The sequence below is a fragment of the Dreissena polymorpha genome, chromosome 5, assembly GCF_020536995.1.
Source record: "Dreissena polymorpha isolate Duluth1 chromosome 5, UMN_Dpol_1.0, whole genome shotgun sequence".
Lineage (NCBI taxonomy): Eukaryota > Metazoa > Mollusca > Bivalvia > Myida > Dreissenidae > Dreissena > Dreissena polymorpha.
This window is the reverse complement of record NC_068359.1, coordinates 48,927,825-48,949,784: the sequence shown is the minus strand read 5'-3', so window position 1 is coordinate 48,949,784 and position 21,960 is coordinate 48,927,825. Positions and strand designations below refer to the sequence as shown.

Here is a 21,960-nt window from a genome sequence, read left to right as displayed (position 1 = left end):
TGAAGTTTTAGAATGTTTATTATATCTTTGCAACAAATACAAAACAAACAGATATCACTTGCAAATTCACACTGCAGGTCATTGCAGTCTGTTCCTATCAATATATAAATTGGTGATACAAAATTACAAACACAGTTCATCAAATGTTTTACAAAATAAACTTGTCATCGTGATAGTTAACACGTGAAAATGTACCAGCATTTACTTTGTCGACACTGTAAAGCATACCGTTTTGTGCTGAGCACGGGTATATAATTATAATGCCTGATCCCTTAAGTTTTTATGTTAAATATCTTTACATCTGAATAAAATACATGTAACAAACTTAACTTATTACTAAACTGACCACAATGAAGACATATAAACATTATTTCATTATAAAAACAACAACACTTACAATAACAACAAGAGCTGTGCCAAGACAGTGCAATAAACTATTATTATGCTTCGATAGTATAACGCACCTTTTCTGTTGGTAAACTGATATCATGACCATATACACACATTTGAAGTTGAATATCTGTGATAGTTGTTATGCATGTCTATACCAATGATGATACAGAAACACAATAAATGTGACCATGCCCGGAAAAAAGTTGTTTTTAACTATTCTAGCATCTACTATAATTTACTTGAATTTAATTAAAAGCTGCACTTTTTTACATGGACCTTTCCATGAAAACATGTATGAAGATTCACTTGAATATGTGTAGTAGACATAATGCTATGTTTATGTTTCACTGTTACTTTAACAGAATTTCTAAGTAACTACAAAAAAGGGTCATAATTCTGCTTCATTGCAGGTCAAAGTTATTGGACTTGGTAAGTGACCTCAGAAAACGACCCCATGAACATGTGTGAAGTTTTAAACAAATATCTGTAGCAAAAATTGTTATATGAAGATGTAGCAAGTATACCTAAACCGCAGTATTAGGCAGATGCAGACAATTTGGTGAGAATATAGCAAAGACTATTTTTTTGAATAGTCAAGCTTAAAAATACTATTCAGGAGAACACAATACATTTAAGACGATCATGTATTATATCTTAAAGCAACTGTGACATATGCAAACAAACGAAGAAGTCTTAATGTTTTAAAAATTAAAAAAAAGATTAGATTTGCACCACTTTAAATTCATCCCCCATAGGGTGTGTATCTTTCCAGTGACAGGTAACTAGCATAAGAAACTTGTTCAGCTCCCGCACACTCTGCACAAAAATTCGTACCGGAATTTCACGTGGCGAGTCTCTCTCATAGTCCTCCAAGCTGTAGTGATCAGGAACAAGCACTATGTCTTCCTTCACATCAGAGAACATCAGAGTGATGTCCCTTGGCTCCTTTCTCCTCTGCTTGATGCACTTCAAGTACTCGATCTTTTTCACGTCATTCACATGATGTCGGGGAATGCTCGGAAGGCCCCGGACGAAATCCGGGAGCGGGTAACTCACGAGATCTTCCGTGACAAAACAGAGGCAGGCGTTAGTGAGGATAAAGCTGATTGGCTCAAGGGCCAAGGGCTCGATCTCTTCCAGACTAGAGTGAGTCTTGTATCCGACGATGTATTGCAGAATATTTTCCCGGCCTACCAACTGTACAGACACAGTCCGTAGATGTTCATTGATGAGGAATAGCAAGTCCTCAATGGATTCCTCGCCTGGGTAACAGAATTTCACCTTGCTTGGATGGGTGTACTCGATCCCTTCAACTGTGGTCTTCGTTCGTCTATCAGACGATTTATAGAAATCCTGCTTGAAATCACTCAGGCTTGACTCCAGGGAAGGGGAAGCTATGTAGAGAGACAGCATGGCCGACAGTTGTTTCAAGAAAAGACTGGTCGCCTCTGAATCTCTCGTAACCAAGGTGATCACTTTCTCCCGTCTTTCACCAGTAAGTCTCAAACACTGATCAAACAACCCAACATGAATCTGCTTAATGTCAGAAAAATTGAAATTGCAGTAAGATTTTATCATGGTCGAGTCGGTTTTCGAGGAATGAAGAATGCCCGAGCTGTGATGTCGATCTGCCATCTTCGACTGCAGTCCGACGACAGTGTCCGACACGTGGCGGGCATGAGTCATCCAAGATGGCCGACCAGAATGTCGTTGGAATGCCACGTGTTGGTCTGAGAGGAGATACACCGCTTTTGTGCTCATCATAACGCATGTGAGTATTTCTTCTAAAGGATTCGTGAAACTGATAGCATTCGTCCAGATTATGTGATGGAGTTCTTCGTTGCATTCCTCCCCGACTGGCACAATGTTCATATGGAAAAACTGCACCAGTCTCTCGCCCGACATTTCCGTCAGAGACTGCATTTTTGGAGTCAGTGGCTGAAACAGATTGCAGTTCCTCACACATTTTTCTAGATGTGCCGTAAGTTCTGGACTCAAGTAATACACGGCATAACTTGGCATATCTTGTAATTCATCAGTTAAAGCGTCTTTTAAAATGACCACTTCAGTTTTAGAGCGAAATTTTCTCAGATTGAGTTCACTCTTCAAAGAGTCATGGGTAACACCAGATTCGTAAGTCATTGCACTATTGCCTGCATCCCCATCATCATCGTCTCCATTTGTGTCCTGGGATCCGGACCTGTCCCTTTCTCCGGATCCGGACCTGTCCCTTTCTCCATCCGGAGCATCCCCAGAGCTTTCTGAGGATTCGTTCCCACCTTCTGGGTCTTCCCTGGGCGACGGCAGCATCTGATGGGCATGCTCCGATCGAAGTTTGGTCAATCCATCGAGGAATGTGTCTCTGGCGCGACTTGACAGGAATGTGTAGTGAAATCTGTGAAATCCGAGCAACTCGTGAAACACCATCGACAATTCATGTTCCAGATACTGAATACCCGACAACGGTGATAAGGGAGGTAATTCATGTACTTCTCTCCTGAGTTCGTGTTTTTTCCTCATTACTATTTCACTTATCTCCGCTCCAACACTGAATTTTTCAAATATTTCAAATTTGCTTTTTGCTTGGCTTAATGCTGATGCGTCAAACGTTGGTTTTGGTGAAAAGTAGATGCATGTTTTGAAAATGTAAACATGATTTTCTGACATCACTAAATACCCATGACACCCAGTGTCTGTTACTGTCACGTAAGAAGCGTAGGCTATCCTGCCTGTGCATTCCCCGGCAGCATCTTCCACTTCAAACAACTGCTTCGAGATATCACAGTCCTGGTAACCATCTATTACATCTAGTTCACCACTGCCATTTAATGGACTTTCTGTACACATTTTTAGTTCCTCATAAAACTCTTTGCCTTTATCCGAATCCCACACAATAAATACAAATGTTCCCGATGAACCAACAAATGATTCTTCGACTCTTACAAAGCTATAACATAGTCCAACCATTACTTGTTGTATATTGCACAAAGGGAGAATATAGAAGGTCTCCAATGCAGGCACTTCCTGTATAAGTGACTCAGCATTTTTGAGTTGTAGCACAAATATGCGTCTCTCTGTTAGAGCAACGCAACAAGGCAAAACAGAGTCTGTGTTATTATACTGTATACACTGGCACCACAGTATATATTTAATAACTTCAACCACTGAACAATCGTCAGAATCAGATATGCCAAAAAGACGTTTGTGAATTGCGGCATAGAAGCTGTGATTCTGGTGGGTGGGGAGAGAAGAAATGTCAATACAGCTTTGCTGGGAGGGTGGGTAACCATTTGATGATGAAGTGTGATCCGAACTACTTGATGACCTGAAATAATAGTAAACAGAAAGGAAGGAGTGATACATTTATTTAATAAAACATTTTGCTCAAAGAAACAATGTTTACTTCGTAAAAAATAAATATGTAGGCCAATAAACAGGTACCGACTGTTCTTGGAAAATGACCGTCCTAAATTCCTATTTTTATCCAACATCAGAAATTCACTTTTTGACATACTGTAAAACTATTTCTATTTGTTGGACATTAGTTTTCGTTGATTTCTTGGAATAACCAATCCACAAATTTAACACAAACTCATTTTAAAATGACCAAGTTTTTTTGTTCGTGAAAAAGGTTGATGTTTTAAATTTTAACAAGGAAATTCCATGCTGACAAATATAAATGATTTTACAGTAATGTTTGATTGCTTGCCTGGCAAATACAACTACTTTTATATATATAGGATCTGGCATGAGTTGTCATATCATACCATATTTTATTAAACGAGTTCAGGAATTTTGTTAGTAAGCGAGCCTTTGGCAACTTACTAACTAATAATAACTAGAAATTCCTGGACGAGTTTAATAAAATATGGTATGAAATGACAACTAGTGTCAGATCTTTTTTATCATATGCTTTTAAATGAGCAATTAAATAAATATTTACACAAACATAATGATAAATCCCAAAATGTTGTTTACATTTAGTGACGTCATTTGACGTTGCAACGTCATTTCAGCAAAATAACAAAATGCGATTGGTCAATCGAATGAAAACAAAGCCAATGAAAACGCTTAAAAAGTATATTACACATGTGTAAGATAAAAATATTTGTAATGGTTATATTACATTGGATATATGGTATGGCATGTGATAAATGTCTCCCTAACTACAGTAATGTTTTAGACACTAGAATAGATACAACTGATTAATATCCCATACCTCCTGTGTAGACCTTGATATGAAGATTCATGTTCCTCCTGCAATGGAAAAAATATATATGAGCTGCGCTCTCTGAAAACTGGACTTAATGCTGCCTGCGCAGGCTTATCAAGGTCGACACTTTTGGCCTACATTGAATTTTCGCTAAAAGACTTCTTAAAAAAAAAATCCATAAAAGCACAAAGTGTGGTTTCTGATTAGCCTGTGCAGACTGCACAGGCTAATCTGGGACAACACTTTACACAAAGCAATATTTTCCCAGAGTGCGGCACTTATTTACTAAAATATGTTGGCAAAAATGTACGCAGTAAAAGAATTTTTGTAACATATCATATAATGTGAAGTGGTCAAAGTTCAATGAAATTTTAATATTTAAACACTATGGTATGCAATCACAATAATTTATATTGAGACATCTTGACTGTTCGTGTAAAACAGTATGGATTACAGAACAATTTAAATTTTATTTAAGAAAGTAGTTGTGTTTGTTTATGCATGGACAAATTTGTAATAAATTATAATTGGATGACAGTAACTTACATAGACACTATACCAGTAAATAATTAATGTGGATATAATTTGGACACAGTAACAAATACTTTTTTTTTGTAGATGAGCAACAATCAAATACATGCAACGCATGAGGTCCCACTGGTGTAGTGGATATGGTGTCCGGGTAGCCATCGGGAGGTCACAGGGTTGATCCCCACTGCAGGAGGGTTCTTAAGATTTCCCACATAGATACAAAGTTCTAGTTCTAAAGGCCGTTTATAAACATATCTTAAGGGGATATTACGTAAGATTCGTAAGATTTGGTCTTACGCTTATCGTAAGTACCGTGGACTGTTTTATCAATGAAATCATATTGGATTTAAGATAAGATCCGCTAAGATAAGATCTGTTGATAAAATGGCCTGCTAGTCCCAGGAAACGGACTCGAGAGCGTTTCAAATAAGCCAAAAGCTTTCTATGCAATTGAGCTAGAATAAATTGGTTTTTATTTTGTATGACTGTAAAATGTATGTTTTCAGAAAAAAATGTTATGAGAAAATAAAAGAATTAATAGGTTTAAACTAAATACATGCAACCATGTATGATGTAAATGCCGAGTTCTCATTGTGTTGCTGAATTATAAGCTTACAACTGATAAGAATACATAGGACCAGTTGTTTTTTTTTGGTTCAAAACCGGGTCCGCTATTCGGCCCCATTCTGAATAGAAAAAGGTATATATGGGACCTAAAAATTCCCAATTGAATGCCCCCCCCCATTTTTGTGTTTTGTTTTGTTTGATCTCAAAATTCTTTTCATCCCCCATCCAGCAATTTAAGTTCAACTTCAGTAGATATGATACTGAAAACACTTTTATTCTCTATGTTTCAGCATTTTTTAGCAAAACAACAGCAACAATTTCCCAATTTTAGTCAAAGCGCCGCCAATTTTCCCAATCCAAAGGGAATCAGCCCCATTACCAAATGGTGAAAAAACACTTGGGACTGCACCTGTATAGAAGAGCTTTGACTCTCAGTCTCTCCAGAAAGATGCTTTGCACCTCTCAATGCTGAAAAGAAAACACAAACATATCAAGGAACTAAATACTGAAAAATATGTATAAATCAATAAAGAAACCTTTGACAATACCTACAAGAACAGTAAATTGCATAGTTAGACACAACACAAAAGTGTATGATTCTGATTAAATGGCAGATCTTTAACCCATTTATGCCTAGCGTCTAGAAAAAAGGTCTTGGCAAACAGCGAAGACCCAGATGAGACGCCGCATGATGCGGCGTCTCATCAGGGTCAATGATGTTTGCTTAAAGGAATTTCTGTAAGAAATATTCTAAATATAGAAATAAATATCAGGGGTTTTTCAGCACTGTCTGTGCCTCCGGAAAACGGAGGCACTCTCAAAGCAAACGGACCCGATCCCAAACCGAAATTATTAAAAAAAATCCCAATTAAAAAAAAAAAAAAGTTTTTTTTTTTTTTTTTTAAGAATGAAGTGTCTTATAACTTGTGTGACTAACTAGTGTTTGTTTTGGTATAAAATATCTGCTATAAGGTTTTGACTGTTCAGTTCTTATCTCAGATTGTAACTGTAACTGAAAAACAAAACTGCAGTACTAAAAACAAATTTATTTTTTAAACCACTGAATTATTTAAGCAGGATAAATTCACAATTTTTTCCCAAATGAGCCGTTTCATCGAAGCAAAAAATCCCAAAATGGCCAATTTTGTCAATAAAAAATTCCCAATTTGGTCAGACTCCTTTTCCCAAAATAGGCAGAAAAACCCCTGAATATACTAGACATCCCTAATTTTGGAAATAAATTTATCCAATTTCGAAATATGGGAGAGTCCACTTGGCATAAATGGGTTAAAATGAAGTCATTGCAGGCTTCTTATTTCAGGAAACAAATAAACCAACATGAAAAATTATTAAGGTTATTCACTGTTGTATTGCATCAATGTAAAATTGATGAAACTGTTATGGGAAATTTAGCAAACTTACCAAATGTGAACATTTTCATTGACCTGCATGTTTTTATTATAAAGTATTATTCACATTTTGTAATACATAAGTTATACAAGATTTAAAAAGCTAGCTCCAAAACGAAGCAGGCACGAAGCATACAAACAAAATGTTTTTTATTAGCCACACCATTTTGAGAAAGTAAGGGTAAGCTAGTGTAAACAAAACTTGAAAAAGTACCTTTGAAGTATGGTGTTGACTTACAAGCATGGTGAGCCACAGAAACAACATGCAATGAAAATCCCCAAGCATTTATTAACAATAACAATCAACCCTAACGATAAATACAAATTTAACTCTTTCAGTGCTGGAACCAAATTTTGAAGGCCTTTGCAAACAGTTTGGATCCAGATGAGACTCCACAGAAAGTGGCGTCTCATCAGGATCCAAACTGTTTGCTATTTTTATAGTATTCTTTGAAAAAAATCGAAGAAAATGCTAATTTTAGAAATTCAGCAGACGTGATTTTAGCAGACGACAAATTTCCCAGCATGCAAAAGGTTAAAAAAGGCATTGTTTATGCCTATGAAAATGTTAAAGTATAAAGACCTACATACCACTGTGTATCCTGCCAATCAATTTTATAATGAGATTTCAGCCGTGCTCTGTGAAAAAGGGGTTTAATGCATGTGCTTAAAGGGTCGTTCATACAGGCTAATCACGGACAACACTTACCGCCTTAACTTAATTTTTCTAAGAAGAGACTTTCTTGAAACAAAAAATATCATAAAAGCGGAAAGTGTCTTCCCTGATTAGCCTGCGCGGACTGCACAGGCTAATCTGGGACGACACTTTAAGCACATGCATTAAACCCCTTTTTCACAGAGCACAGCCCATTCTTTAATAGCGATTTGTGAGCACTTTCTGGCTCATTTTCTAAACAATTTACCAGCATAGTTTCACTGTTTATTTTATGCTTTCCCGTTTATATATTTTCATAAAGAAATATCAGTAGTTAAAAATTGATTATTAAATCTTTGAATATTTCACTGTTTCAAACTTCGAAAAATAGTGCCAGTAATGATGCTGGACTCAAAATGTGTAAAAAAGATTATTTCGACATTAAGATACTATTATTTTAAGAAATTCTACAATTAGATTCTTTGACAACTCAACTTTATGGGTGAGAAAAGCATAAAATGCAAAGAAATTATTTGATTTTTGGTAGATAATCTGTTTTTATTTACTCTTGATCATAGAAAATAAAGTATTTTAACTAATTTCTATGATCTCTAATGAATTTAACATTAAAGGGATCTTTTCACGGTTTGGTTAATTGACAAAATTGAAAAAAGTTGTTTCAGATTCGCAAATTTTCGGTTCAGTTATGATATTTGTGAGGAAACAGTTTTACTGAACATTTGCCATGGTCTTATTTAACCATTATATGCATCTTTTGACGATTTAAAAACCTAAAAATAATAAAGCATTGCAACGCAAAACGATTGAATAATTTGGAGAGTTCTGTTGTTGTCATTTACATTTGTGAAACTACGAAGATTGCTTATATAACATATAAAATATGCATTTTATGTATGCTTGGCAAGCTCAGTTGGCTAATGCGTTTTTACCTCAGGATTCCAGGGGTCACTGGTTTGAGCCCTGCTGCGGGCTACTTTTTTTTCCTTTTTTAAATTTTATTTTTGATTTTTTACTAGAGCTTTTAAAATTTAATGTTTACATTTATCAATATAAAGCATTTAATGACAAACTTCAAAACATGCCAAAATCTGTGAAAAGGCCCCTTTATCAAATACCATCTTTGTCAACCAGTAAGCTTTACAATACAGATTATAAACAGCCCTTTTTATTTTTTTATGAGTGTAATTTCTTCATTTTATGAAAATCAAAGAAAAAATGAATTATATGCTATGTAACCCTTATACAGAATGTGTTAATATTGCATGAATTTTTAATCAGTGCAAAGCAGGGTTAGTCTTAAATTTCACCAACAAAGACAGATACATGTACAAATGAGACGGAAAACCAGGCTTAATGCACGTGCGTGAAATATTGCTCCAGATTAGCCTATGCAGTCGGCACAGGCCAATCAGGGACAAACTATGCGCTTATATATTTCTCATTTGAAGGAAGTCTCTCTTTATAAAATTCCATTTTAGGTTGAAAGTATCTTCCCTGATTAGCCTGTGCAGACTGCACAAGCAAATCTAGTATGACATTTTGGCACATGCACTAGACCCGATTTTACCAGATGCAGGCCCAAATACCTCTAAAGTCATGAAGAACAACTGTCAATATTGCAGGTCTAAAACTGTACATTCAGATCCAGAAAAAAGGATAACTAAGCAGACGTAAATACAGAGGCACCATATGCAGTACTTGACTGTTCATGTATTGGTGCTTGGTGTTTACCTGGCTGTGAATGGCGGGAAAATAGGTTATATTTCTGTAGGAGGGGCGTGGTCTGTCTTACCTAAAAAACAGGTTCAGAGGTCATACAAAGGTCAAAGGTCATACAACGGTCAAAGTTTATGGAGAATTAACAGCTGTTACTTTTTTTAAGGCAGTTTCTTTAGTTTAGACCCATGATATGAGAAATACCTTTGATTAGTTGTCACTAGTCAATAGGAATTCAAGAAAATCTGATATTATCCAAATAAAATTAACTAATGGGAATATTGCCTCTTCGATGTCAACACTGCATTTGGTGTAAAAAAAGGCTATAATTGTAAACGTGGATCACAAGCTTTGTTAAATAAATATGTTTTTTGAATAAACAAACTATTGACAAAGTGGCGATTTCTTAAAACTTCAATTAGGAAAACATATTGAATACGCTGTGTTAAATATTGTATTCGTAAAAATTTTTTTCACACAATGGCATCAATCTGGTACTGGGTTTGTGCAATGCAAAAGCTTTGAATAAGCACATAACAATTCACTAAAATGGGGAACACAACGGTTATTTTTCAAAATAATCTTAAGAACTATTGATAAAAGTAGTTAACATTTGATTTAACAAGAGGGCAAGAGGCCCACTGTCGCTCACCTGAGACTACAGGAAAATGAATAGCTCTCAGCAACTTTTGAGATGTTTCTGAACCATTTACACAATTGGCCAAAATATCAACTAGAGAGTTAACAAGGTTTTACTATAGCCATATTTGGACAAATTCCGTGCCAGCTGGCTTTCATGTTTTTCAACGGACAGGAACCATTTTTAAACTCAGCCCAGATATCATTAGAACAAATGTTCTAACCAAGTTTCATGAACATTGGACTAAAAATGTGACTTAAAGAATGTTAACAAGGTTGTACCATTGCCATATAAGGAAAAATGCCCCGCCTCCTGGCGGCCATATTATTTAATAATTTTTGAAGTCATCCAAGATATCATTGGGACAAATCTTCTGACAAAGTTCCATGAAGATTGGACAATAAATGTGGTCTCTAGAGTGTTAACAAGGCAAATGTTGAGCACGTACAACAGACAAAAGACGATCACAAAAGCGTTTTACAGTTAACTACACATGCAACGTCTGCTCTGGTCAGTAACACACATGCTTACATTGTGACATGTATTAAGTTAAACAAGAGCAGCAACTTACACTTTCTTAACATGTTAAATTTTTCAGTCTTTTGAGAAAATCAAGAGGTTTACTGCCATCATGCACCTTAAATTAGTAAGCTGTAGAAAGATGAGAACAAAAATTAAAACAGCTGGTCAAATAAAATAACGAGCTAATTTACAACTCACCAGAGCAACAGTAGTCCTCATAATAACAAGACTATTGCTAAGCAATAAAATTCCCCTACGCACCATTTTCAGCAAAATTTGTAGTTTATTTGTTGCCATAGCAACCAGAATTCTTGACGTAGGAACAAAATGAAATGACGTGCATAATCTCCATATTGCCACCTGTCCATGTTTCAAGTTTCATGAAAAAATATGAAGAACTTTTTAAGTTATCGCAGGATCCACCACTTTCAGCAATATTTCTAGTCTATTTGTTGCCATAGCAACCATAATTCTTGACGTAGGAACAAAATGAAATGACGTGCATAATCTCCATATTGCCATCTGTCCATGTTTGAAGTTTCATGAAAAAATATGAAGAACTTTTTAAGTTATCGCAGGATCCACCATTTTCAGCAATATTTCTAGTCTATTTGTTGCCATAGCAACCATAATTCTTGACGTAGGAACAAAATGAAATGACGTGCATGATCTCCATATTGCCATCTGTCCATGTTTCGAGTTTCATGAAAAATGTGAAGAACTTTTAAAGTTATCGCAGGATCCAGAAAAGTGTGACAGACTGACAGAGCGCAAACCAAAAGTCCCTCTCCGGTTTCACCGGTAGGGGACAATAAAGATAAATGAATGAGCCTTGCTCTGGCTTATCAGTGCAAGAACTTTCCACTTAAACACAATTTTTTTCAAAGAAGACTTCATTTACACGAAAAACTAAAAAAAGACTGCACAGGCTAATCTGGGACGACACTTAACGCATATGCATTAAGCCCCATTTTCCCAGAGCGAGGGTCAATTTTGTGTTTTCTGCCAGCTAATGACTAACACATAACTTATTGATAAAAACTAATTACAAAACACATCACTCATTGATAGAAACTAATTAGGAAACACATCATTAATTGATACAAGCTAATAAGGAAACAGGGTAGCAAGGAGTGCGGGAAGGAGATACATACTTCATTACCTGAGGAATGTGTGTCTGGGGTGCCATGGTTACGGTCGCTAGGCGCAGAGTTCAGATCACCAGGGTCAAGGCCTCTGCTGGCCAGCTGGCTGCCTAGGTTGTTGCCATCCATAAGCGTGAGACTAGAGTTGCTGGGGTGTTGTGGTAGCGACATGTTGCCGGCAAGGTGAGCCAGGCTGCTGTTGCTAAGGTGGTTGCCAAGACTCGTTGCCATGGGCGATTGTGACTCGAAAAGTGAGGCACTACTACTTTCCTGCAGTGAAAAGATACATTTCAAGTGAAACATCTCATGTCGTTAATGCACACTACTGGAAAGTGTTTTTTTCTTCTGAAATTCGTTCACAGGTTTTAATTTCTTTACAAAGTTTCCCGATGCTTACTTTAGTTTTTGAGTCTGGGAAAACAGGGCTTATTGCATGAGCGTAAAGCTTCATCCAAGATTAGCCTGCACAGTAAGGCTTATCAGGGACGACACATTCCGTCTAAACTGGAATTTTTCTTAAAAAAACACTATCTTTAAAGGCAAAATACAATAAAAGCACAATGTGACACCCTGATAAGCATGTGCAGACTACACAGGGTAATCTGCGACAACACATTACACACATGCATTAAGCCCCATTTTCCCAGAACGAGGCACATATGTACCACTTAAGTTTTTCAGAAGACACCCCCCCCCCCCTGTTTTTTAAGAAATATACCATCTCAAATTAAGCCTGGTACAAAATCAAAACAAACAGTGAATCATGAACACACCTTCTTCAGTCTGATATCCCTTGCCTTGTCCTTTGATTTCTGGATGGCCTGCATGACTGCAACAGTGTCCAGTTCCTTCTGATTGGCTGACAGCTTGTCCAGTTCGATCTGCAAATGTCACATAGGTGCAGCAATAGAAATAAGTGGTTGCCATAGGTGCAGGGATAGAAGTAAGTGGTTGTCCGTTTATCCTGGGAAAGTAGATTAAGATACAGGCAAGTGAATTCAAATGTTGGTAGTCCAACAGGGCAACTCGTTTTTTTTATAGAAAAGATGGAACTATTCTCACACAGTTTATCACTACAGTTTTTAAGGTGATTAAGATTCAAGCTCTATAAAGGGCATTAAGATATTGAGTCATGACAGGGCAACTGTTGTTGTTTTTTTAAACTTGAACTATTCTCCCACAGTTTATCACTACATTTTTTAAAAGAATTAAGATTCAGGCTTTAAAAAGGGAAATTATCATATTGAGTAAAGGAATGGCAACTCATTTTTTTAAAGCTTGAACTATTCTCGCACAGTTTATCACTACAGTTTTTAAAAGAATTAAGAATCAGGCTCTAAAAAGGGCATTATGACATTTCCTCATAACAGCAACTGGTGTTTTTTTTCGAAAAGCTTGAAGTATTCTCTCACAGTTTATCACAAGAGTTTTTAAAGGAATTAAGATTCAGGCTCTAAAAAGGGCATTATCATATTAAGTAAAGGCATGGCAACTCATTTTTTTAAAGCTTAAAGTATTCTTACACAGTTTATCACTACAGTTTTTAAGGGTATTAAGATTCAGACTCTAAAAAGGGCATTATGATATTGAGTAAAGACTGGTTTTTTTTTATAGAAAAGCTTGAGCTATTCTCACAAAGTTTATCACTTAAGTTTTTAAAGGAATTTAGAATCAGGCTCTAAAAGGGCATTATATTCAATAATGACAACAATGTCATATTTATATTCAACTTTTATTTCTTAAAAGTAACGTTTAGATAAATATGATGTGTACTTGGTTCTGTGCTCATTATTCTTTGCCCTGGAAACTTAAGTACTAAAGATAGTTGCCTTTCTTGGCAACATACAGTCAAAAGTTAGTTTCTATCTCTGCATTGATGTCAATACTGCTGAATGTGAAAACATGGTACCTTATGCAGCTATGTGTACTGATTCAGAAAGAAAGAAACTTTTGAAAAGTATATAACAAATTGCTATGGTAATGTAAAAATTCTGCACACATAGACAGAAAAATAACCTTATTATGTAATTTTTGACTCATTTTACTTGGCAATAATGATCAGTTTATCTCAATATATTTATAAGTAAAACTTTTACAACACACACACACACACACACATTTCATATAAATCTACACAACCATCTAGAAATTTCATCCACCCAAACCATGTGAAAGTGTTTTCATTATTTACCTCTTTAACTCTTTCACCAAACAAAGTCAAGGTCTTGGTTCTGTAGTCCAAGGTCAATGTGACTGGGTTACCTAGCAACAGAAGCTCCTCCAGGCAGGGCAGGTTGCCAATAGGTTTAATTTCATCTACCTGGCATTACAAGAGCATATGGTACAGTATGAAGCATTAATATATATATGAAAACTTCATAGCAATATGAAGATAATTGCTAAAGTTTCAAAATTGTTATGACACAAAGATTCAATTTATATTGAATTTAGTAATGAAGCAAGCTCAAAAAATAATTTGCAAAATAGCATATTTGTAAAAACATTTGTTTATTTTCCAGTTTGTGTTTGTGTGTAGGTTAACAAATATTATAGAAAACGGTAGATAACATGTAATGAAATGATCAACCAATAATTATTTAACTCACAGACTGCACTCTGTTGTAACTGAGATCTAAATGGTCCAGAGAAAACATCTTGGAGAGGCCTGAAATAAAATAAACAGTTATCGATCACTGTGCAAATACCAGGATTTTATAATGTTATTCTATTGATCTATGATAGTGGTCAATTATAGATATCTATGGTAGCATCACTCCCATTTAAAGAAACCAGTCTAAAAACTACAGCAAAAACACCGTTACCATTCAAAGAAACCAGTCTAAAAATTACAGCAAAAACACAATTACCATTCAAAGAAACCAGTCTAAAAACTACAACAACAAGATGTGTTTGTGAAACACTATGTCCCCCTATATGATGTTTGACATTGTAGGATGACCTTGACCTTGTGAAGGATGACCTTGACCTTTCACCTCTCAAAATGTGCAGCTCCATGAGATACACATGCATGCCAAATATCAAGTTGCTATCTTCAATATTGCAAAAGTATTCATAAAATAAGCGATTTGGGCCACATATATTTGACCTGTGACCTTGAAGGATGACCTTGACCTTGACCTTTCACCACTCAAAATGTGCAGCTCCATGAGATGCACATGCATGCCAAATATCAAGTTGCTATCTTCAATATTGCAAAAGTATTTATAAAATGAGCGATTTTGGCCACATATAATTGACCTCTGACCTTGAAGGATGACCTTGACCTTTCACCACTCAAAATGTGCAGCTCCATGAGATACACATGCATGCCAAATATCAAGTTGCTATCTTCAATATTGCAAAAGTATTCATAAAATGAGCGATTTTGGCCACATATATTTGACCTCTGACCCTGAAGGATGACCTTGACCTTGACCTTTCACCACTCAAAATGTGCAGCTTCATGAGATACACATGCATGCCAAATATGAAGTTGCTATCTTCAATATAGCAAAAGTTATTGCAAAATGTTAAAGTTGGCGCAAACAGACCAACAGACCAACAGACAGACCAACAGACCAACAGACAGACAGACAGGGCAAAAACAAAATGTCCCCTACTACTATAGTGGGGGACATAAAAATGCCATTAACATTCAAAGAAACCAGTCTAAAAATTACAGCAAAAACACCATTACCATTCAAAAAACCAGTCTAAAAACAACAACAAAACACTATTACCATTCAAAGAAACCAGTCTATAAACTACAGCAAAAACGCCATTACCATTCAAAGAAACCAGTCTAAAAACTACAGCAAAACCACCATTACCATTCAAAGAAACCAGTCTAAAAACTACAACAAAAACGTCATTACCATTCAAAGAAACCAGTCTAAAAACTACAGCAAAAACACCATTAAATTCAAAGAAACCAGTCTAAAAACTACAACAAAACACTATTACCATTCAAAGAAACCAGTCTAAAAACTACAGCAAAAACACCCTTACCATTCAAAGAAACCAGTCTATTCCCGGCCAGGTTTAGTGTTTTCAGATTTCCAAGCCTCGAGTGAAGGGCATCAAGTTGCTCGATGTTGTTGTACGAAACATCGAGGTGCACCAGGTGACTCAACCAGTGGAGATTCTCTATACACCCGATCTCGTTGTGACTCATCTCCAGGTGTACCACCCTTGGCAACAGTTGCTGCAATAAGAACCGTAATCCTTCACTTTCTTAAATAAGAGTTATTGCCTTTGTTGTTTTTGTATAAAGAAACTTCAGGGCTATATTTCAGATATGCTACAAGAGTTCAGCATCAAACTTCACAGGTGTTAAAATGTCAATAAGGATAATATAAATGTGTCGTGTTCTGAGAAAACTGGGCTTAATTCATGTGCGTAAAGTGTCGTCCCAGATTAGCCTGTGCAGTTCGCACAGGCTAATCAGGGACAACACTTTCCGCTTAAATGGTATTTTTAGTTTCAAGGAAGTCCCTCCTTACCGAAAATCAAGTTTAGGCGGAAAGTGTCATCCCTGATTAGCCTGTGCGGACTGCACAGGCTAATCTGGGTTGACACTTTATGCACATGTAGTATGCCCAGTTTTCTCAGAACAAGACACAAATGCATAAAAACAATTACTCTACACTTATTTTATTTTTAAATTATCGTTGAAGTACCTGTTATCGAACAGCACCTATTATTGGACGTTTTGTTTTGGTTCTGTATGCGCAAGCGCAATAGTGCGCATGATGTCACATTGATAAGCAAATGGTGGTACATGAAGTCCATGACCTACTTGCCTACTTAGCTTGAAACAAATGAGCCGAAAACAGGTTAAAGGAATGCAGTTATAGTTATGTACATGTCTTTATGTGTTTTCTGCTATTACTTTGTGAATGCATCTATCAAAACGTGCATTTACACACCAAAAAGCATATTTTCGTTTGCAATTTTGATTGCAGCAGACGCAGATATTTTCGCTGAGTCCGGATTACATGATAGTCATGTGACTTTGTATATACTGGAGTAGTATTTATGAACTTTCCCGTAATAGGTCATGTTTGCATTGGCCGCCATTTTGTTTTGTCTGCTAGAGGTGACAATAACCAGCGAATCATTGTTATGAATTCTTGAAGATATTCGCTGGAAAACTTAACAGATAAGTTATTCAATGATTGAACTTTTAATCATTTTTTGAAACAACATGTTTTTGTTATTTTAAGTGTTTCAATTTTGATGTAATTTCTTAGGTGTTCGTTAACTGGTTTGTCCACCATATAACGTATATCAAGGGATTTGCACCCATCCAAAAAACAACATGTATTTGGCGGGGGTAATCAATTCAACGAATTTGCTTGTTTTTATGGTAGTTTGGTAAAGTAAATAAGGAAAAGGTTCTTAATATTGTCATGGAAACGCGAAATAGAGCTGTGTCACAAACATGACTTATACTCTATCAATTTGTGACGGCTAATAGTTTAAGGGCAAATAACTCGGTAAAGTGTGGATCACAGAAGATTCAAAGGGTGTTGTGCACAGTTTTTAGTTTCAATTCAATTGCTTGAAAAATATGGAAGGTATTTTTAGTTTCAATTTGATTGCTTGAGAAATATGGAAGGAAGTTTTAGTTTCAATTCAATTGCTTGAGAAATATGGAAGGAAATTTTAGTTTCAATTTTGATTGCTTGAGAAATATGGAAGGAATTTTTAGTTTCAATTTGATTGCTTGAGAAATATGGAAGGAATATTAAGTTTCAATTCGATTGCTTGAAAAATATGGAAGGATCAACCAATAAAAAGGAACTTCCTCCACAAACTTGTTACGTTTCATGCGGGCAGACCAACCGACAGACTGAATATCGGACTGTCAGAGTTTGTTCAATAAACACCTCTCAACTTTCATTTGTGGGGATGTAATTATACTAAGTGTGCATTTGCTTCTTATACACCTTTCAGACTGGCTCACATAATCTAACATTGTCAAAATATTACTTATATAGTGTTTTGCTATAAGTTAATGAGAAATAATTGTACATAGAAAAAAGCAGGAACTTTTACAGAACATCTAGTTTAGTATAGTGTTCAAATTTCTTCCATGCCTAGGTTGGTTTTAACACATGCAGCAACACAATTGTCTGGAGGAGATTATGTGCAATAATGAGCATTCCTTAATATAAAATCATTTCCTAGAAATTAATCTTATAACTTAAAAAAATCTAACATATGTTAGCAAACACCAAACATACAAACAGCCATTTTTTTTGCAAAAATAATAACATACAAGCAGACATATTTTAAAAAACAACATAGAAACAGACATTCTTTGCAAAAAATATCATACAGACATTTCATGGAAAAAATATCATACATACAGACATTTTTTGCCAAAAAAAACAACATACACACTAAAATTTTGCCTCCCAAAAATTCGAACAGACATATTTTGGCTGATTTCATTACTGCACATACCATGCTGTCGTCTATCTGCGTGATAGAGTTGTGACTGAAGTCTACATGAGTAACCCCACCCCAGTGGGTAACCAGCAAGGTCCCGTCATCAGCGCGCCAGTGGGGCAGATCTTGTAACAGCACTTCCTGTTCACACAAAGGGTTAAATGTTTGAGTCTAGTTCTTGGAAAACTTGGCTTCATGCATGTGCGTTATGTGTTGTCCCTGATTAGCCTGTGCAGTCCGTTGTCCCAGATAAGCCTGTGCAGTCCGTTGTCCCAGATTAGCCTGTGCAGTCCGTTGTCCCAGATTAGCCTGTGCAGTCCGTTGTCCCAGATTAGCCTGTGTAGTCCGCAAAGGCTAATCAGTGGCCAAACTTTCCGCCTAATCTGGATTTTTGTTTGGAAAAGACTACCTATAAATATTCCATAAAAATGGAAAGCGTCGTTTAAGATTAGCCTGTGGGGACTGCACAGGCTAATCTGGGACAATACTTTATGCACATGCATTAAGCCCAGTTTTCCCAGAACAAGGTTAATTTATGTATCAATGTGCAATTCTAATTTAACCAGTCATATCAAAACAACCAAGACTATAATATTGTAAATGATCAAGTTTATGAAAAGCGACCACTGGCTGTAAGAAGGTCGAGATTAATTGTGTAATATGGAATATTTTTACTTTAAAGAACTGCCCATTCAATCCCAATAATGTGCGAATAACCATAGCAATACACACACTTAAACTACATAAAGAAGCAGTGGTGACAACCAAAAATTACCGGTAGCATTCGGTAAATCACTGTAAATGTCACTTGAATAATTATACCTTATTGTGCTGTTTCAGTCTTAAACTTCTAGATAAATGTCTTAACCCTTTACCACTTAGATATGTATTTTCACGCATTTGTAGTCCCTCAGAAAATTATATTTAAGACCTTTCTTACTAGATTCAAGTTTTTAAGGCTTCATTTCCAAACCTTAGATACTGATGAGCACCAAACAGCATAAAACCTGAACAGACTGCAGGTTACTCGCAGGCTGTTCTGGTTTTATGCTGTTTGCACATAGCCATTTTCACTTTGCCTCTGAGTGGGAAAGGGTTAAACTCACGATAAGTACACAAAATGTACTTGCTTTGATAGAATCAATATAATGCGACTAAGTAAAACCATGCGGCCATAAATTATGTTTCACACAAAGACTGAGAAAAATGAAGCGAATATACCATTTCTAACCCGGATTGATTCAATGGATTCTTTGACGGTGAGTTTGCAAGTAAAACCATGCGCCCATCAATATGATTTACACAAAAACATACGAAAAATAAAGTGTATTGACAAGTACTAACTCTGATTGATTCAATGGATTCTCTGACAGTAAGTCTGCGTAACGTCTGCTTCACGATCTCAAGTCCACCCACAAGGCCAATATTGCACAAAGACAGCTGAATGGGAAAGAATTGTGTGGCATTTAATTTTCGTCTGATGTGTGAATACATACATACCGTACTGTACCGTACCGTACATACATACAAACATAAAAACATACATACATACATACAAAGTCAATTTAATGTATACAATATGTTACAATTTGTCACAACCTTTCATTTTCTAAGTGGAGAAACAAAATTTTGGTAAGTTTTCAGTCGCATTTAAATTTTTTTTATAAATATATGATGCCTTTTCAACCTTTTCAAACTTAATAAAAAATTAAATTCATGAATTTATGAAGTAATTATTATTTTTAATGTGTATATCAAGTTTAATGATCATATAAAATGTAGTTTTTAAGTTATTTCATTTGTCTGCAGGCAGACAGATGGACAGATGTGTGAACACAAAAAGGGATTGACAAACAGACAAAAGGCAAACATATTACCAATTCTGTCAACACAGTTTCATGACTATATCTTATGCAGTTATTGAGTTAAGAACAATATAAAGTTGTATTCTATTTATAGTAACAGTGACCTGACCTTTAACCTCTGGTGAACATCGAAAGGACTTGCATAATAAGTATACCATTTTGGTTCAAGAAACTTGAAAATTTCTTAGAAAACCAGCATGCAGCCAATTGACATGCACCGATTTAGTAATTAAAGCTTTTGCTGATGGACATCTGAACAGAGGAAGTGTCAAAAGACATACAAAGTACAGAATATTTAATGTACTTTCTGTGTTAAAACAATATTTCCTTTTTTAGCTGACTTGATTATTCAAAAAGCGGGTTAGTTTTATTACACTTAAATCATCAGTACACACACTTTTGAAAATTTGATGAAGGTGAGAAAAATAAAGGTAGGAATGGTTAAGAGCGGATAATTTATATTTGTTATTAGTAAATACCATTAAAGAATAGGCTGGTTTCCAGAATAAGGTGGTTTTCAGTACTGGGAAGATTGGTTACATATGAAAATATGGTGTTCAAATATCTGCAAATAAAATTGGACCAGAGTAAATGTCTGGTTTTCAGAGGATTTAAGTTTTGAATGAATCTGGTTGAGTGGGTTCCAAAAGTATCATTCTCTACTATACCTTGTGTAGTAATTGCAGTTTAGTTGTTAAAAGTTGTTACAAGTTGTCACAACCTTTCATTTCCTAAGTTGACAAACGCAATTTTTGGTAAGTTGTGGTAAGAAAACCAGACGATTGCTCTGGTCCTTTTATTTTTCAGATATTTGAACACTTTTATTTTCATATTTAACAACTTACACCAAATGAAATGAAAGGAAGGTGACTCACTGTAAGTTTAATGAGGTTTAAGTGTTTGAACAATAACCAAACATATAATTTTCACACAATTAAGTCGAACGACTGTCTAATATTTTAACGAAATATCCGGTTTTATTCTCAATGCCAACATATTTACCTCTAGGAACTGTAATGACTTGAACAAAGACAGATCAAACTGCAGTGAGTTCATATCAATATTGCTGGTGCCCACTTTCTTCTCACCCACAACCTTAAACACACAAGATGCTGCGTTAAATATTGGTAAATCTGAAAAAACAAGGGCTGTTTGTAAAACATGCATGCCCCCCATATGGGCTGTCCGTTGTAGTGGCAGCCATTGTGTGAATACGTTTTTTGTCACTGTGACCTTGACCTTTGACCTAGTGACCTCAAAATCAAAAGGGGTCATCTGCGAGTCATGATCAATCTACCCATGAAGTTTCATGATCCTAGGCATATGCGTTCTTGAGTTATCATCCGAAAACCATTTAACTATTTTGGGTCACCGTGACCTTGACCTTTGACCTAGTGACCTCAAAATCAATAGGGGTCATCTGCGAGTCATGAGCAATCTACCCATGAAGTTTCATGATCCTAGGCATATGCGTTCTTGAGTTATCATCCGAAAACCATTTTAATATTTCGGGTCACCGTGACCTTGACCTTTGACCTACTGACCTCAAAATCAATAGGAGTCATCTGCGAGTCATGATCAATGTACCTATGAAGTTTCATAATCCTAGGAGCATGCGTTCTTGAGTTATCACCCTAAAATTGTGTTACTATTTCGGGTCACCGTGACCTTGACCTTTGACCTTGTGACCTCAAAATCAATAGGGGTCATCTGCCAGTCATGATCAATCTACCTTTTAAGTTTCATGATCATAGGCGTATGCGTTCTTGAGTTATCATCCGAAAACCATTTTACTATTTCGGGTCACAGTGACCTTGACCTTTGACC

At 35.9% G+C, this 21,960-nt stretch overlaps 1 protein-coding gene across 3 annotated transcripts in view; it reads right to left on the bottom strand.

Annotated features, from left to right (window-relative positions):
- Window positions 1–21,960, bottom strand: part of LOC127880744 (nischarin-like) — a 38,127-nt gene continuing 16,167 nt past the window's right edge. For 2 of the 3 annotated variants that reach the window (XM_052428112.1, XM_052428113.1), the window contains 12 exons: window positions 21,136–21,228; window positions 19,613–19,708; window positions 18,284–18,409; window positions 15,821–16,016; window positions 14,419–14,477; window positions 14,004–14,132; window positions 12,586–12,693; window positions 11,822–12,082; window positions 9,521–9,581; window positions 6,114–6,172; window positions 4,613–4,650; window positions 1–3,718 (listed from right to left, as the gene is read on the bottom strand). In XM_052428112.1, the coding sequence (XP_052284072.1) occupies window positions 1,114–3,718; window positions 4,613–4,650; window positions 6,114–6,172; window positions 9,521–9,581; window positions 11,822–12,082; window positions 12,586–12,693; window positions 14,004–14,132; window positions 14,419–14,477; window positions 15,821–16,016; window positions 18,284–18,409; window positions 19,613–19,708; window positions 21,136–21,228 (3,831 nt within the window). In that variant the 3' untranslated portion in view covers window positions 1–1,113. The remainder of the gene's footprint in view (window positions 3,719–4,612; window positions 4,651–6,113; window positions 6,173–9,520; window positions 9,582–11,821; window positions 12,083–12,585; window positions 12,694–14,003; window positions 14,133–14,418; window positions 14,478–15,820; window positions 16,017–18,283; window positions 18,410–19,612; window positions 19,709–21,135; window positions 21,229–21,960) is intronic. The other variant, XM_052428115.1, reaches the window with a different exon arrangement.